The sequence below is a fragment of the Tympanuchus pallidicinctus genome, unplaced genomic scaffold (assembly GCF_026119805.1).
Source record: "Tympanuchus pallidicinctus isolate F22 unplaced genomic scaffold, pur_lepc_1.0 scaffold19, whole genome shotgun sequence".
NCBI classification, from domain to species: domain Eukaryota; kingdom Metazoa; phylum Chordata; class Aves; order Galliformes; family Phasianidae; genus Tympanuchus; species Tympanuchus pallidicinctus.
This window is the reverse complement of record NW_026294710.1, coordinates 11,274,262-11,291,422: the sequence shown is the minus strand read 5'-3', so window position 1 is coordinate 11,291,422 and position 17,161 is coordinate 11,274,262. Positions and strand designations below refer to the sequence as shown.

At 45.9% G+C, this 17,161-nt stretch overlaps 1 protein-coding gene across 1 annotated transcript in view; it reads left to right on the top strand.

The window, feature by feature from the left end:
• Positions 1–14,960: 14,960 nt before the first annotated feature.
• The window catches only part of CAMK1D (calcium/calmodulin dependent protein kinase ID), a 219,280-nt gene continuing 217,079 nt past the window's right edge, over positions 14,961–17,161 (top strand). Inside the window, exon 1 of the mRNA XM_052681242.1 lies at positions 14,961–15,494. Coding sequence (XP_052537202.1) covers positions 15,403–15,494 — 92 coding nt within the window. The 5' untranslated portion in view covers positions 14,961–15,402. The remainder of the gene's footprint in view (positions 15,495–17,161) is intronic.

Below are 17,161 nucleotides of genomic sequence, written 5' to 3'. Positions count from 1 at the left end.
GACTAAATCACAAAAGCACTCACAGGTTTTAGATACTTAGAACTCAATGACTCCTTTTATAAAGGCTCTCGGTTAAGTAGCATCTAATGTAATGGATATTCCTGTCTCACTCCTGCCTTGGTTACAGTCCTTGAGGTGCTAAAGCATCATAATTCTTCAGAAAGCTTCTATATACATAATGAGAGGTAGAAAGCAATATTGTTCCCAATTGGGCAAAGAATACCTGGGGCTGCAGGCACATGGCTGTGCACACTGCACCCGCAGAAAAGCTTTCCTGCATCGTGCTCTGATGAATGCATGGGCAGCACAGCTGTGGGGTTTTGGTGTTGTATTGACCTATGGCAAGAGCTGGGCACTCAGTGTACAATAAAGGGGAAAAAGGTTTTCATCTTTTGATGGGGCACGTAACACAAGTCATTAATTCAGGTTTTCAGTTGTGCCAAAGGAAGGGAGAAGAAGCAATGTTTTCTGATGGTTGGAAGAACAAACAGTGATTTTGTGCACTGAGAGTTGCTCACCAGCCTTAAGCTTTCTCCCCAAACAAGAATAGTTGCCCTTTCACTTCAGATACAAAAGTGGGAACACATGTAGTTCTCAGTACATACCTTCTTCATTCAAAGAATTAGGTTCTATGCTGATAAGAATCAGCACAGCTCTGGCTGTGTGCTGTCAGAGCAGCTGCCTTTTGCTGTGCAAGTTCTGTGACTCTTTTAGGATTCGCTGCACAGCAGTGGGGAGGTTTCAGGCAGCGTGGCTTCAGTGAACCCATGCTTATTTGGTGCTGCCTTGGGCTGTGCTGGTGCAACTCAGGGCTTCTGCGCAGAGATGTGCCTTGGGTGTCAAGGCATGGACAGGGTGTTCCAGCAGCTCTTCACTCACACTTTCAATTTGTCTAGGTAAAATTAATAATAATAAAAATCCTTATAGTCTTTTACATATAATGCCACCTGCCTTGCAGGGAAATCCCTTTGCCCCTGATTTTCCTTCTTCTTTTAAGAGCTGGTCAAAAAAGTGATGAGTTCTTTTTTTTTTCCTCTGAAGAGTTGCCAGGAGATGTACAGCTGGCTCAGTGTGGGGGGAATGAGGCAATCCAGACAGGACAGCATCAGCAGGGTGGTGAGGCATTGGCACAGGCTGCCCAGGGAGGTGGAGGAATCACTGCCCATGGAGGTGTTCAAGAAGTGTGTAGGTGGGGCACTGTGGGACATGGTTAGTGGGTATGGTGGTGGGTTGATGGTTGGTTTAGATGATCTTACTCTTCTTTCCAATATTTATGATTCTATTTCAACACAGGAGCATCAAAATTAGGATGATGTTTCTTGAAGATATCGTGGCAAAGGAGGCAGGATTTGAGGGCTGCTATCGTGATGCTTTGTGGAATGCTTTAGGGAGCATTCTTGCAGGCAGGGCAATGTGGGAGGAAAAGTGCTCATTGCATAGTTGAGCTCTGCACCCATTTTGCCAAGGCTGGAAACAGTCTGATCAAAGAGACTCATCATGGTGAAAAGTCTGTTGCTAGGGAAGGGGGAAAAACAGGTAGAAAATGGCAAGGATTTGACAGGAGCTGCTTGAGCTTCACATTGAGATAGGCACAAGAAACCTCATGGCAGATGGGCTTTGGCAGATTTTCAGAGTGATAGGGTTTAAGTGGAAAGGATGAAGCCTACAGGTAGGTTGTTTTCTGTTTTGTTTTTACTTCTCTTTCCAAGTCCCTTGCTGCAGCTCCTGCTCATGCAGTGCTGTACAGGGGGATGCAGAGAGGAAAGCCCTCTGAGTGCCACACCATGGCTGGGGTCCCAGGATGGAAGAGATGCTGCATTCTGTCCTACAGATAGCACCTTTTTAGTAATTGCGTTTCACAGACCATCTCTTGTTTCTGTATCTTGCCTATAGCCAGAATGCACTGCCAGTTCACCTTCTGGTGATCACAGCAATTTCCTTCTTTTTAGGTCATTGCTCTTGCAGGAGAACCCCCAAGCCACATTGGAAATAGCTGTATTTTCACTGAGCTTTGAACTCTCCCACAAACTGCCACCAAGGGCATGCTGTGCTGGCTTCAAACTGAGCTTCCACAGGGATGATGGATCACCTCCACTGAGGTGCCACCTTCATGTTTCTCAGTACACTGAGTGCCCATGCTGGGAACCATCCCACACACTGGAATGTGTTTACCAAAGTTTGATGTGAAGTTCCTTGGGATTAAACCACCCGTTGTGCTTGTGGTCTTGCTTTAGGGAAGTAAATGCCTCGTTTGTGCCATGAATCACAGCATTGTAGAATCACTGAGGTTGGAAAGGACCTTGTTGCTTGTAGGCAAAATTGCAGATGTGTTGTGTTTTTTCTTGGCCTTTATCCACAGCATGGGCGCTCCGTTAGCTGTGCATGTCCCTGTTCATTGCAGGGGGGATGGACTGGATAACTTTTAAAGGTCCTTTCCAACTCCAAGGATTCTATGATTCTAATTCAAGATCAAGTCCGACTGAATAAACACTGTGAATTCAACTTAAGGAGAAGTTGGCAAGACAACAGGAAAAAAAAAAAACAAAAATCAACAAGCAGACAGCAGGAGCTAATGAAACTTTCTGTATCTAAGATTTTTAGCCCCTTTTCCTACCCAATATCATCACAAAGAAAGGATCTCACACTGATCCCTGTGAGACCTATCTCTACAGCAGCAGCATGTGCACCTGTTTCTTCCTGACAATGACAACCTTATGGGGCTTTGAATAAAATTTTCTTCCTTAAAGGAAAACATTCCAACTGCTTAAATATCTGCCTGCCTTGGCTTTTCCACCTGAGTCCACACTTCCCAGAAGAAGGAAGCTTTCTGTTGCTATTTTTCTCGTGGTGACATGGAGGTGAATGGAGGAGTGGTGAAACAAATTGAAGAAAGAAGAGGAAACACCCTTTTTACCCCATAGAATACAACATAAAGATGGCTTTATTAGAGGGAAGAGAGCGTGGACGAGTTGTTGTTCTAGGAGGTAAAATGGAAAATAAATGAGCCGGAGCTGGGTGTGTTGGTGGTTGGAATAGATGATCTTAGTGGTCTTTTCCAACCTTAATGATACTGTGATTCTATGAAATCATCATGGATGTGGCTGCAGCAGGTTTGTTGGTGTGGCCAGTTCCTGAAAGAGAGCTGTTTGTCAGAACAGCCCCTGGCAAACACGGAGGAGCCCAGGGTACAGGGAGGCCCGGGTCAAGGCACTCTAACAGGACATGTGGCAGCAAGAGCAATGTTGCCCCTTCCAGAACAGCAGGCATTCCTAGTGCAGTGCTTTTCATTCACTAAAGCAGGTATTTTTGTTTGTTTGTTTTGGATTTTTTTTTTATAAAAACATGCTGAAAGCTTCATTTTCCCATTTGGCACATAAATTAAGGATCGGAGAGGCTGGGTCAAGCAGATTTCTTCCCATCCACCTCTTTATGTGAATAATGGAAGCTTTAAGGAAAAGGCAATACTGCTCGGGTATTAGCAAAGGGTCTGGCTTAGATGTGCTCTCTTTCATGCTGTGGTTTTCAATTCACTGCCTTTGGTAGATCTGCTTTGCTTTGACCATCTGAGACCACCTAGACAATGGTACTGCCTGAAGCTCTCCACCAGCTTAACCTGCCAAAACTACAGCAGGCTGGAGGGGGGGAGCCCTGTGGCCCTTTTAGGTGTGCATTGCTAATAGTACAGTAGAATCATAGAATCCTTTCATTCTTTAAAGCTTTCTGGTCCAACTCTTCTGCAATGAACAGGGACACCTACAGCCAGATCAGGTTGCTTTGAGCCCTGGTCAGCCTGACCTTGAGTTTCTCCAGGGCTGAGGCATTTACTTCCTCTCCAGGCAACCTGTTCTAGCGCCTCACTACCCTTATTGTAAAAAACTTCTTCCTTATATCCAATCTACATCTCCCTTCTTTGAGTGTGAAACCATTTCCCTTTGATCTATCACAATAGACTCTGCTAAAGAGTCTGTCTCCTGTTCTAGAAGTCCAAGAATCATAGAATTGTAGAGTCATAAAATCATAGAATAGCAGGAGTAGGAAGATTGGTGTGTCATCTCCACCACCACCAATTCTCACTTTGTTATTTCAATGAATGCTGAGCAAGGAGCACCTCCATCCCACCTTTGAGTGTTGGAACAAGTTGGTTGGACCTAAGCCTGACAGCAAGCCCACTGCCCATTGAATAGGTGAGATGAGTTCAGGTCCTTGGCTTGTAGAAAATTGCAGATGTGTTGTGTTTTTTCTTGGCCTTTATCCACAGCATGGGCGCTCCATGTAACCACGTAGGCAGGAGGGCAATGGCCTTGACTGCTCAGTGAGTGCAACCAAAGTCTAAGGGTCAGTGGAAATGGTGTGTGCACAATCTCCAAGAGGTCTGAATCTTTCCAGGCAATCTCTGCAATGCTTGATGATGTTGGTCTGTTTGCCTTTGAAGGAACAAGAGGAGTCAGCAAAGGGTGGAAGCAGCTGTACAAGAGCAGGATGAGCTCAACCTAATTGCAGGGTTTTGTTCTCATTAGTGTTATCCGTTCATGGACCCTTGGCTGTCTGTGTTAAGGTTCCTTTGCCAGAGAAATGAACCTTTCTGGCACCTCCTTCCCACATGACCTTGGCCCAGGTTCTTAGTTAAGGCTAAATAAGGCTGTAAAAAGTTGTATGCTAAGCCCGTGGTGTGCATGATCAGCTGGGTAAGGAGGTATAAAGTTTCCAAGGGTCTGCACATTGAAGTTTAGTGCATTACTAGTCCTGAAACAAGAAGGATTTGACCACAGCAGCTTACATAAGAGCTGTGTTTGCAGATGTCATCATTTTTCTCTAATTTTTTTAAGCATACAAATAATTGCAATGTCATTGAGATTGCACATGTATTCCTGGCAGATTTACCCTGACATCTACAGCCAGCAGCTAGATATTCAGCATCCAATGTTTGAATGGATACAGTAAAAATGCTGTTGCAAATACTCTCTTTAATTTTTCTTAGTGGGAACACATTTAGCACAGTGTAAGCTTTCTTGGGAGATGAGAGGCACTGGTGCAATGGGAAATACTTTAAACTGCAACTCGCAGAAAAAAAATATACATATATATATATATATCCTTAATTTAATTGAATAATTTAATTCCAGACTGAGCTGGGAGCCCTGCCACTAGGAGAACTGTGACATAGAAAGAAGTGTCGAACTCCACAGAGCTCACTAAGGACAATATTATTGAAACTACAAGGAAATAAGTGTTCAGAGAGGAAGATGATGGTGCACTGTGTAAAGCCTCAAGCCAGAGGGTGATTTCCTGTCTGCAGAGTGCTGATTAGATCTTATCTGAGCACAGCTTGGAGCTCATAAACGTGGCCCAGTGCTGTGCAGCCCCACTTGAGATGTGCCCCAAGGGAAGCAACAATGGTCAAGCTGCTGAGAAGGCCAGCAAGTTGGTGTGCTGGGAGATGCAGTGTGCAGAGAAAAGCCAAAAACTGCAGATCATTTTGGGAGTGGAAGGAAGGAGGTTATCAGTTATGGGCATAGCGAGTTGGTAGGAACACGGGTTGAGTTTCATTTGGAAATACCTTTGGGGCAATGGTGGGGTCTGCACAGCTAAACTTCTCAGCTGTTTCTCATACCAGGCTTTTGTTTTAGTTGGAGACATCAACCTCATTCTGGAGACTGAAATTGGTTGAGGTGAAGGTCTGTGATAAGGTGCAGGAGTTGCAGTGGGATGCAACCTGGTCAAAACATGATGTGGTTATTCAGTCCAACTGCTTCTCTGCATCTCTACAATGAAGATTCTACTGCTTATCAAAAAGCATGCAGCCAAGATAAACAAAGACAGGAACTGTGATGGCAAACAGGACAGTGTTTTCCATGTTCCAATAGGAATTACTGCAGAATAAAGGTGAGGAGACTCTTTGGGGCACTTGTTAGGGGCTAATTTATTTGTAGAACAAACTGACCACAGTGGTCACTTCTCCCAGCCCTGTGAAGCTGGGAGGTGAGTGAAGCAAAGAGCAGAGAGCTGGGAAAGGATTTGGCAGCTGGTGGGGTTTCAGTGTACTGGGGAAAATGGGTACTGCTGAATGAAAGGAATAGGGTTCAGTAAAGCAGCCTGGCTATCCTTGCTTTCTAAGCAGATTTAATTAAGAGAGTGTGCCTAAAATGAACTTGCATTTTCAAAGAACGCAAAATAAAGTTCAATTCCATTGGAGAAAGCCACCTGCACTGTGATGACTTAGAAACAGCCATTGGATTAAATACTTTATAGCAACCTTTGAGGGGCTGTGGCCTTCCTATCAGTTAGACGAACACACATTTCCCCAGCTGAGCCATAGATAGAGCTATAGAGCTCTGAAAAATGAGATTCCACCTTCTGCTAAAATCCTCTTTCTCTTAACCACTCTACATAACTCATCTTCTGGAATTCTCCTCCCAGTCTGCTCACATCTCAGTAGACACAGATTTGGACAGCTGGAAGAGTTACACCGGCTGGTGCTGGTGGCTTGGAAGTTGGGAAATCCATTAAAACTTTCCAAAACACATCTGTTTTTGCTAAACACTGGCAACTTTTGCTTTTCTCTCTGGCAGTGAATGGTATTTTTTGTCAAGGCTATAATTGCAAAATTGGACCGTTTCTTTGCTTGGCAACTCAATTGGTAATTCATTTTGTTGTGTAAATGGAGGGTAGCTTGCAAAGAGACATCACTGATTCAGCCATTGGGCAGTTTTAGCTCAACTCCATCACTCGTTTACTGACTGCAGAATGAAATAAGCCCAGATCTAATAGATCATCCCATGTCACACACCACATCTTAGCCTGGGGCTACTCAGCAAGCAAAGAGTGGTCTTCTGATCAGGATTACCACTTGTGTTGCCCTCTATTCACTCAACAAATAGCTCTGAGTTCAGATGTTGACCCTCTATGCAGAAGGGCTAAACACAGAGCAAAGCCCAGGGCAGTCCTGCTGGCCTCCTTTGGGAGGAGAAAAGCACCACGCTTTCACTAAAGCACGCACTGAGTTTGGGGTTTGAGTGTCAGCAAGCACAAGGTCATGGCCTAAACCCATGGCAAGAGCATGTTTTATGTAAAAGAACAAAAATTTGGACTCGTGCAAGCTCACTCTGAAGTGAGTCTTCATTTCCCTTCCACACAGGTGTGTCCCATTTCTCCAGTAGTTTCTGATTACTCTTTAACTTTTCTTCTAACCCTTGCTTGAGTTTTTGGTGGATCTCTCCCTGGTTTTAGACCCTTCCCATGGGCTGCTAAGCAAGAAACTGCAAGGCTGGGAAGAGACAGGAAAAACCCAGGAACATTTCCTTCTCCTGTCTATTACCATCTCTGCAACACAACCCTGTGGCCAAAGAACTGCTGCTAAAGGACCAAGCTTGCCTCACGTGGGGTGCAAATAATGTGGTGGAGAGGGAAATGGGGTGAATAAATACAAGATCCAGTTGTGCTAGCTTTTTCCTAGCATGATGCTCAGTTAGCCAGGGAGGCTGGACCTTAACAAAGGCTTTGCAAGAGGAAAGATAAAGAAAATATTCCCCAGCAGATCTCCCTGTTGGCAGTCAGGCTCTCTATCCTCAGAGAACTCTTGTGGGAGATAAAAGTGCTTTTAATTTACTTCTTTTCATTGTCAGCTGCAGGGTATTTGCTTTTCTTCTGGTGACCAACACCTGAAGCAAAAGGCCAAGGGGACAATCTCAGCCCACATATCACAAAAGCAGCAAGATTTCGTAGAAAACCAGAATGGAGAGTCTGCTCCAAATGTGTATTTCTGCGACTTCTGAAAACAAATAGTCATTTTTTTTACCTGGAATAGCACAGTGGTTAGAAACACAGAGTGGGAAAGCAAGGAAAGCAGCCCTAGTAAGGTATTAGGATGGAGAATCTGCCCATTGATAGGGACTAAAACACTTCAACTGATCTGGAATCAGTTTGGGCAGCTCCAGCTACTGTCTCGTGTGCTCGCCATCCAATGGCACAGTGCCTTTCCTTGCACGTGAGTGCAGTGTCAGCCTGGACTTAATGCAGTGGCTGTGCTTAATTATCAAAGCTGCTTTTACCTTCATTATTCAGCAATGTTAATATCTGTGGAAGAAAAGAACAAAATGAGCCAAGTTAATTTCAGTTCTGAGAGAAACACAGGAAAACAGAAATGGTCTCCGAATGGGAAGGAGAGAAAATGAGGAGATAAAAAAAATTAATTTCCAGTTTCTAAAAGGACTTTACCAATAACAATATAAAAGATAGCTGAGTGTTCTGCTTAAATGAAAAAAGTGATTACTTCACAGGCAAGTGAATGGCTTTCTATCTCTTCTTCCTCTGCCTGTGTCATTTAATTTCTTTTTCCTCCACTTTTCACTTATTATTTGACTCCATCAGTGTGCTGAGATGGTGCTGGAGGCTGTCAGTGTTTCTCCTTGATGCAAGGAGAGGAGACACCCACACTAAGTTCTTCCCTTTAGCTGGGAGGGCTCTGTGCTGTGCCAGTGCAATGAATGGTGTCTGTGCAACATTCACACGGCTCAGACACGTGTCAGGCTCAAGAAGGTTAAAAGTCAGTGTACACCATAACAGTAATACTGCATGAGGCTGAGAAACTGCAATCTGTTTGCGGGGTGAACACAGGCCCAGTGCAAGTGTGGGTTGAGAGCAAAGAGAGGCTCCTCTGTGATGTCACTGAAGCTGCATGCTTCATGGCAGGTTGGATTTGGCCTCTGTGTGGCTCTTAGAGGTCTACAAGCCCAGTTCCTCTATGGATATATCCATCAGATGAGAGATCAGCATGGTGGACAGGGTAAACCAGGGGTGCCCTGCAGGGTTGGGTTTTGAGTTCTGTCCCTTTGGGGAGAAGCAGCTGGGCCTTTCCTTGTTTGTTGAAAATTTCTATTCTGTAACCCTTATAGCATCATTATTTGGCTGGATCCGGGTATGAGATCAGATCAAACAGCTCACCCAGCCACCCCATCTCTGGGCCTTTGTGCACATGCCGTGCATTGTGTCCTTAAATTATCTGATCACCTATGGTTTGTGGTTATTTTAATGCAGTGAGTTGCTCCAGGCCACATTAACACACGCTATTTGAACCACATGCTGAGATCAACATTAATTTCCTTGTGAGCTTCTCTGTAGTGCTTCAGCATCTGATCAATATTAATGCGTTTATCTTCACAGCACTCCTGCGATATCATCAGCTGGTCTGACCGAGGCACGGGGAGATTAAGACCAAAATAATCAAACACGTTTGCTAATTTTGGGTGCTCAATTTGCAACACTAAGGATCAGATCTTCCAGGGCTCTCGGCATTTTATGACTCTAGGTGGGTACAAAGCACGACTCCCATTGACTTGTGCCTGTCTTTGAGTGCAAGTTCATCCCTACGGGGCATCAGGAATGTAAGCAGACTCTTATGAGCAGCTCCTTTGCCATATGAATGAGCTCCCTATATTGAATTCTTCTTTGTAAGGGAGAAATCCACCCCAAATTAACCTGGAGCAGGATGCAGAATTGAAACGATTTGAGCAACTTCTTTATTTTTCGGTATTTTTGTAATTTTTGAGTCCTTGTCACCTACTGTGCTTTCAAAAGAAACTTTACAGGTGGAATGTCCTAATTTATTTCTCCCTCCAAAACACAAACGTGCAAAGCCAAACCGTCTAGAAAAAAGCACATTTTTTGTCATGACCACAACTTGGCTCATTGGCAGAGCTCAGCCCACTGAACCCCAAACCTCAAACTCAGCGCTCAGGGATGTGTGTGAGCAGGATTTGTGCCATGCAGCCCTCTCAAGGTACAAGACGTGGTTGGTCTAGATGATCTTCGTGGTCCTTTCCAACATTAAAGATTTGAAGATTCTGTGACACATTTTGGTGGTGATTTTACACTGGCATTTGAGACATCAGAGCTCATTACGAACTCTGTGGGATGGGTGGTTTTGCTTTCTATACTTTTGCCCCTTGGAGCATCTCCTCTCCCTCACTCCTTTGTCCTCACTGACTCCCCACTCTGCCATCCTATTCCTGCCTGTTGTCCATTGCTCACATCCATTGCTACCAACGTATCACTCCTCTTGCTTCTGGTTTGGTAATGATTTCAGATTTTTCTCCCTCATTATAATGTTATATGACTGTGATTTACAATCCTGAATTTGAAGATTTATTGCAGTGCACACATAGCATGGCTGACTTAAAATGAGATGTTCAGCCTGCCTGTTACTCTGTTAAATCCCATTTCTTCCATAGTCTAACATGCCGCCTTCACATCATCTTGTCAAGATTTTTGTCCTCCAGCTTCTTCTGTTCATCCAGATGAGAATAAAACCAAGGAAGAAAAGTTGGCTGATATCCCCAAACGTTCTGAGTAATAAAAGCACCTAGGGACTTAGTGAGGCACCAGATGGTCTTCAGGCAACTGACTGAAGGCTGGGAATTCACGTCTGGATCAGCACTTGCTTATTCCACTTTATAGGGATAGTTAAAAACCCTCCAGCAAATTAAGCTCCCACCTCCCCATGAGAAAAACAGCAGACAGCAAAGCACCTACCATCTCCTCTCCATTGCATTTGCATGCTTTTGGGGCAGTGCTTTAGCTGCTAGGATGAGCAAGAGCCTTAGGTCATCTTAAAGAGCTTAAACTGATCTCAGGCTTTAAAGTGCCTAGAGGTGGTTTAAGGACAAGAACGCAAAACACCATGTATCTAAGACCTGCAGCAGCCTCAGGTTCTTTTTTTTTTCTTTTTCTTTTTTCTTTTTTCTTTTTTTCTTTTTTTTCTTTTTCTTCTTTCTTTTTTTCCTTCACATGCATTCTTTTCCTGTACAGCTCTGAAGTCACCAAAAAGTCTATAACAAGCTTTGCTGGTGGCACGGTTTAATGGGCATGGTGGTGATGGGTTGACAGTTGGACTGGGTGATGATTTTATGGGTTGCAGCAGGGTCAGCTGCTGCTGACCACAGCATACTGCTGTGGACATGCTTAGAGCTGAGCTTGTAGTTTTGTATCTTGAATTTGTGGTGTCAAAAGAAGCCTGGCAATCATTAACACCTAACCACAAGTTCCACCCACAATGAAAACCAACCCCCCCCCCCATCCCCTACCACAGTGCACCTTTCAAACCAGTGCTTTTTAATAACTGTCCCGAGGAAAGAACTAGCAGAAAGCCATTCTTTCTTTAAACAAACGGCCTTCTCATATGAATAAACATTTAAATGTCTCATTTTAAATAAGCCATTTTCTCCCTTGTTTAAATAAGCAGTTCTTCTTGTGAGCTAATTTTTTTATGATTCAGCATAATTCCTATGAGGATTGCCTCCCACTTACCAAAAGGGACTGAATCTACACCATTCTCATCACTGCAAATCAGAGAGTTGCAGAATCATCAAGGTTGGAAAAGACCTCTGGGATCATCCAGCCCAACAATCAGGCCATCCCCACCATGCCCACTAACCATGGGCCTCAGTGCCACATCTCCACTTTTCTTCAGCACCGCCATGGATGATAACTCCACCACCCCCTGGGCAGCCTGTGCCAATGGCTCACCACTCTTTTGAAAAGAAATGTTTCCTGATATCTAACCTGAAAATGCCAAGAAGAGCTGTAAATATATATATATAAATAGTTGCTTTGGAAGGAATGCTTATTGTGCTAGTCAGCCCTGGCACGACTATAGTTAAGATAGTAACCCATACTGCCAGACTGGAAGATGTTTTGTTCTGGGATTTCATTGTGTCCTAGGCTCATTCTGGGGACTGGGAAGCACTGAGGACATCACTTTGCTCAAGAATAGGATCGTATGATTCTATAATTCTATGAGTTACTAGCTGAGCTCTACACCTGTTCATGGCATCATTACTAACGGCATCCATGTGAGTGATGCCTGACCAGCACCAAATGACTTTGCCCCTATAGTGCATGCATATACCTATGCGTAATGTGGATGTCACTGTTGATGCTCATTATGGAAGTGTGCCATACTAAGGGCCCCAAGCAAATGTGGCTGTATGCAACCATATGAAATGTATGCCACCTGAAGAGATAAAAAATATAACTTTGAATACCACTCCAAAAATAAGGTCATGTTATTTAGAAACGAAATGTCTCACATAAAAATTTATTTTCAGTGTTTCCCTGAATTCCCAGTGTTTCCATAGGAGGCTTTATAGAAAGAAATGGAACTCCACTGTAAGAGTGTGAAGCTTTTGCTGAACTGATGTCTTACAAGCAATCCTCATTCTTGTATTTCTCTCTGCTTCATTTTACCACTCTATTAAAGTTCTTGCAATCTAGTTGTGAGCGACTGAATACTGGCTTCTGCCATCCAGAGCCACTTCACTGCAGCATGCCCTGCTGTATGAGGCCCTCACAGAGAGAAGTTTTCATATAAGATTTTCTTTTCTTTTTTTTTCCCCTTAAAAAACACCTATTCTTCAAATAACTCAGTGCTCCACAATGCCTCTGCAGGAGCCCGTCAGTCAAGTGAGATTACAGACTCCCTAAATCCAGCCTGACAACACAGACTGCGATGACTCTAAGGGGCTGTGATGGTCCTATTGAGCAGTGCTCCCTGCCTGGTGGCAGCATCTCATACTCTTCTCATTAAAGCTAGGGATTTATACATTATCAGTTATTTCAAATATGAGTTGTTTTATCACGCGCACAAAAAGAGCACATTCACATGATGTCAAAGGTGTGGGCTAAATTGGGAAAGGATTTGCAGGCTGACATGGCCCTTATGCTTAGAGCTTGAAGTGTGGGCAGGGATTTGAGTAATTTTAAGTAAAATTTTTGTCTGCTGAAAAGGAAAGCGAGCAATGCTGTCTGCTGGTAAGATTTCAATGTGATGCTGAGTGGACCAACACGACTTCTGAAATAGCAGCAGTGGATGGCTTGGCTCTGTTGCAGCTCCAGTGTAAGTTATGGCACCGGTCCTCTGCTCTGATGGAGTTCTTTGGCCTCTGTCATGCTGCAGATCAGGGCAGATGACTGCACTTCGCCTTTGTGGCCTCAGATTCTTTCCATTATCTCCTGAAGACAGGAGGTTATGGTCAGCAGCGCCATTCAAGCGAAACTCAACCAACATCACCGCATGGCACTTCTGACGAGCAGTGATTCATTTGCTTGCCAAAAAGAGAGGAAACACCACATGGGGTTAAAGGGAAACTCTCCTTCTGGTGTTGGCTGCATCTTTTTGGGTCAGTGACATGTATTATTTCCCAATATATCAATTTGCAGGTGCGAACCAGGGGTCAGTGTTGGAGCCTGTTTAATGTCCTTATTGAGCAGAGCAGTGAAACTGTGAGGGTTCTGGAGCACAAGTCTTAAGAGGAGCAGCTGAGGGAGCTGGGATTGTTCATCTGGAGAAGAGGAGGCTCAGGGGAGACCTTATCACTCTCTGCAACTGCCCAAAAGGAGGTTGTGGCGAGGTGAGAGTCAGCCTCTACTCCTAGTTAACTGCGATAGGATGAGAGGGAATGGCCTCAAATTGCACCAGGTTGGATATTAGGAAGAATTTCTTCTCAGGAAGAGTGATGAAGCATTGGTGCAGGCTGCCAGGGAGGTGGTGGAGTTGCCATCCCTGGAGGTGATCAAGGAAAGGGCAGCTGTGGCACTGAGGGCCATGATTAGTGGGCATGGTGGGGGTGGGTTGGTGGTTGGTCTGGATGATCTCAGTGGCCTTTTCCAACCTTAATAATTATGCAGTTCTATGCTTCTATGACCAGTTTGGGAACTGCTAGTGACACGACCACAGGAAAGGAAGGACCACATAAGGGAGGGAATCCCTATAGATAGCAAAAGGCAGGGGATGTCAGGAGCAGAAGGAAAGTCTCAGCTGCCCAAAGCACAACACATAGGCATCCACTGTGGGGAATCCCAAAAGTTTTGGGCTGCCGATGAGATAGGAATTGAATTAAGAGTGCACTAGGAAATACAGGAGCTGGCACACGTGTGGCTTTGCCCAGCAGAGGGTAGCATTGCCCGGACACCCCGGCTTGCTCAGCGCTTTCTCCACTTTTTTCCCACCACAAGTCCCTTTGGCATGGGAGGTGGAGGGGGGACACAGCTCAGCTCCAGGAAAGCCTGTAAATTCTGCCCATAAACTATGAAAATCGGCTTCCAAAGTTGTATTTTAAGTGGCTATGTGCACATTGGTATCTTTTTGTAAGCCCATGTTATTTAGCTGTGTTAGAATTCATTTTCAAGTGCCTCATCCGATGATCAGAGTTTGAGATTTCTGACTCTCCTGCACCTGCCGCCAGTAAAGACCTCGACTTCAGCTCCCAGCCAGGGGAAGCAGCGCACTTTTATTTCCTTACCCACCACCAGCAACGCCCTGCGATGCTCTCTATGCGAGTCCCTCCGACCGCTTCCCCCGAGCGGGGATTTCTGCGCTGTCACGCCGGGGGATCCCCGCCCGCAGCCCCGCGCAGTGTGAGCGCTGCGCTGCGCCCCTTTTGCGCTTCACTTTTGCGGGGCGGGGTGGGCACCGCCAACCGCGCAGCACAGCGTGAGGCTTTTTTTTTTTTTTTTTCCTGCTTTCCCTTTTAATTTTTTTTTTTTTTTTTTTTTTCCCCTTAGCTTTCCCTCCCCTCCCGTTTGACGTGAGCGGTTTTGGTGCAATGCGAATTATCTTCAGTCATTCAGTCAGGAGGGGCAGCGCCAGGCAGCACAGCAGCGGCGGGGTTGCCTCCTCCTCCTCGTCCTCGTCCTCCTCCTCCTCGTTCTCTTCCTCCTCTTCCTCCTCCTCCCATTGCCATAACAACCGCGCTACAGCCGCTGCCGCCGGGGCCGCACCGCACCGCGCCCGTAGGGCTCTGAACGTCCCACGGGGGCAAGTGGGGGGAAACAGAATCCGTGCGGGCAGAACGTGAAGGGGAGAGAATCGATGATCCTATAAAAAGAAGGAAAAAAAAAAAAAAAAAAGAAGAAAAAAAAAGATAAAGGAAGGGGGGGAAAAGGGAGGGGGAAGAAGGAGAATTAAAAAAAAAAAGAAAAAAAGAAAAAAGATAAAAAGAAAGGAAGGGAAAAAAAAATAAAGAGGGGAAAAAATCCTTTTTTTCGCCCGGGGTGGATCTGTCGGTGAGGACCAAAGTGACCCCGAAGAGAGCTGCGCTCGAGGGTGCGGAAGGAGGGGGGGACGGGGACTAGAGCTGGGAACACGGAGGAGGGGACAGGGAGGGGGGAGCCGAGAAAGTTGGGACGAAATTGCCCAGGAAAAGTAGCACTCGCGGAGCGCGCCCGAGCGCGGAGGAAATAAAAGCGGCGGAGGGCAGGAAGTGTGAGGAGGAGGAGGAGGAAGAAAAGAAAAAAAAAAAAGAAACAGCAGCAGCAGCTGCCGCCGCGGCAGAAGAGAAAGCAAAAGCCGCACGGCGGCGCGGGGCCGGCCGGCATCCGCGGGGCTGCGCGGCGCTGCGTGGAGCGGCCATGGCCCGGGAGAACGGAGACGGCGGCGGCTCCTGGAAGAAGCAGGCGGAGGACATCAAGAAGATCTTCGAGTTCAAGGAGACGCTGGGGACGTAAGTAAAGGGGATGCGCGGGAGAATTGGGGCTGCGCGGGATTTGCGCGGGGTGCGCAGCGGGATAGGCGCGGGCGAGCGCTGCGAGCACGGGTAGGGAGTCGGGGCGGGATGGAAACGTGGGGAGAAACAGAACCGTGCATTAGGCAACGGAGTGGAAGGACGGCAGCGGGGCAGGCAAAAAAAATGAATACAAGACAAAGAAACAGAAGAAAGAAAAGGGGAAAAAGACAAAAAAGGAAAGAAAGAGAAGGGGGAAAAAAAAGGAAGAAAGAAAAAGGGGAAAAGAAGAAGGAGAAAAAAAAGAAAAGAAAAACCCATGGTTTGAAATATTGATAGAATGAGGAGGTGTAAATAAACGCGCTCTGACTCGCACGCTGCGCCCCAGCGCCGATGGCCGCCTCTATTCGCGGGCGGACGGGCAGAAATAGTCGGAGCGGATTGGATGCGTTTCTCTGCGACGCTGAACTGCTGTTAGGGTTTATTTCTGTTATTTATAGTGGCGGGGCAGAAAGATTAGAAAAAAACGCTCGAGTTGTGTTTTTTTTTTTTCTCCGAAGGCTCAGAATAAACATGCGCAGATGGTGGATGGGAGCAGGGTGCAGGATGCTGCTTTTTTGGCTGAGTGGAGTTTTATTTTTGTTACGTTTTCGCTCACCGAGTGTTGCATTGGCCATTAAAGTTCTGTTGTGTGGGGAATGCTGTTTGTCTCTGTGCCCCTCTGACTTTCACGGCAACTTTGGGTGACTCCAAACTATGCCCTGTACTCTGCGTGCCACTTCCAAAGCACAGCTGAAGTTTCAGCTGAAATAGTTCAGTTTCTTTCTGCTTCCAAGGGAGGGCTCTCTACAAACAGTATTTCTGGTTCCTGGGCTCACTGCTTACCTCCAATGATCTGCAGGTGAGAACCAGGCTGCTCGCTTGGGATGGAGGTGGGTCTCCCAGCTGCACTGCGATGACCATACAGTGGAGCGCTTGGAAAAATGCTGCCTTGGTCAATGGCACGAATGTCTGTCCAGAGCTTTGAAGGTGTAGAGTGCAGTGCAAGGGCTGAGAGTCATGGGATGTTTTTGTCACCTTCATTGAGTTCTGCTGTCAGACTTTTGTGCTGTGAGAGATGTGTCCTTGTGTGTCACCTTTGGCACGTGGTTCCCTTGTTGGGCAAAAGGGCTTGGAGGAGGAAGGCCTTAGTGCTGAGAAATTCATTCATTTGCCCAGAGAAGCTGTGGGTGCCCCATCTCTGGAAGTGCTGAAGGCCAGGCTGGATGGGTCCTGTGCAGATGGAGCTGGTGGGGGCACCCAGCTCATAGTAGGGGTTGGAGCTAGAGGGGCTTTGAGGTCTCTTCCAATCCAAGCTGTTCTATGATTCCGTGACAGGACGGTTTTCTACACTTTTCATTATACAACTCCACATTGTTTTCCCTCTTGAGGTGTAAAAAAGCCATCAATCAGGGCTAACTTGTGCCACTAAAGAGGTCTAGAAGCAGTTCATGCTGTGGACTTGGTCCAAAACCGACTGAAAGTTTAGGAGCAGTTGCAGGTCCTGAGGGAGGTACAGGTGATTTCAGTTCATAGCTGTGTCTTTTGGGATGGCTGTTGCAAATGTGATACAGTAACCACAGCCATTGAGTGCCTCCATTAAACACCATCTCAGCATCACAGCTGGG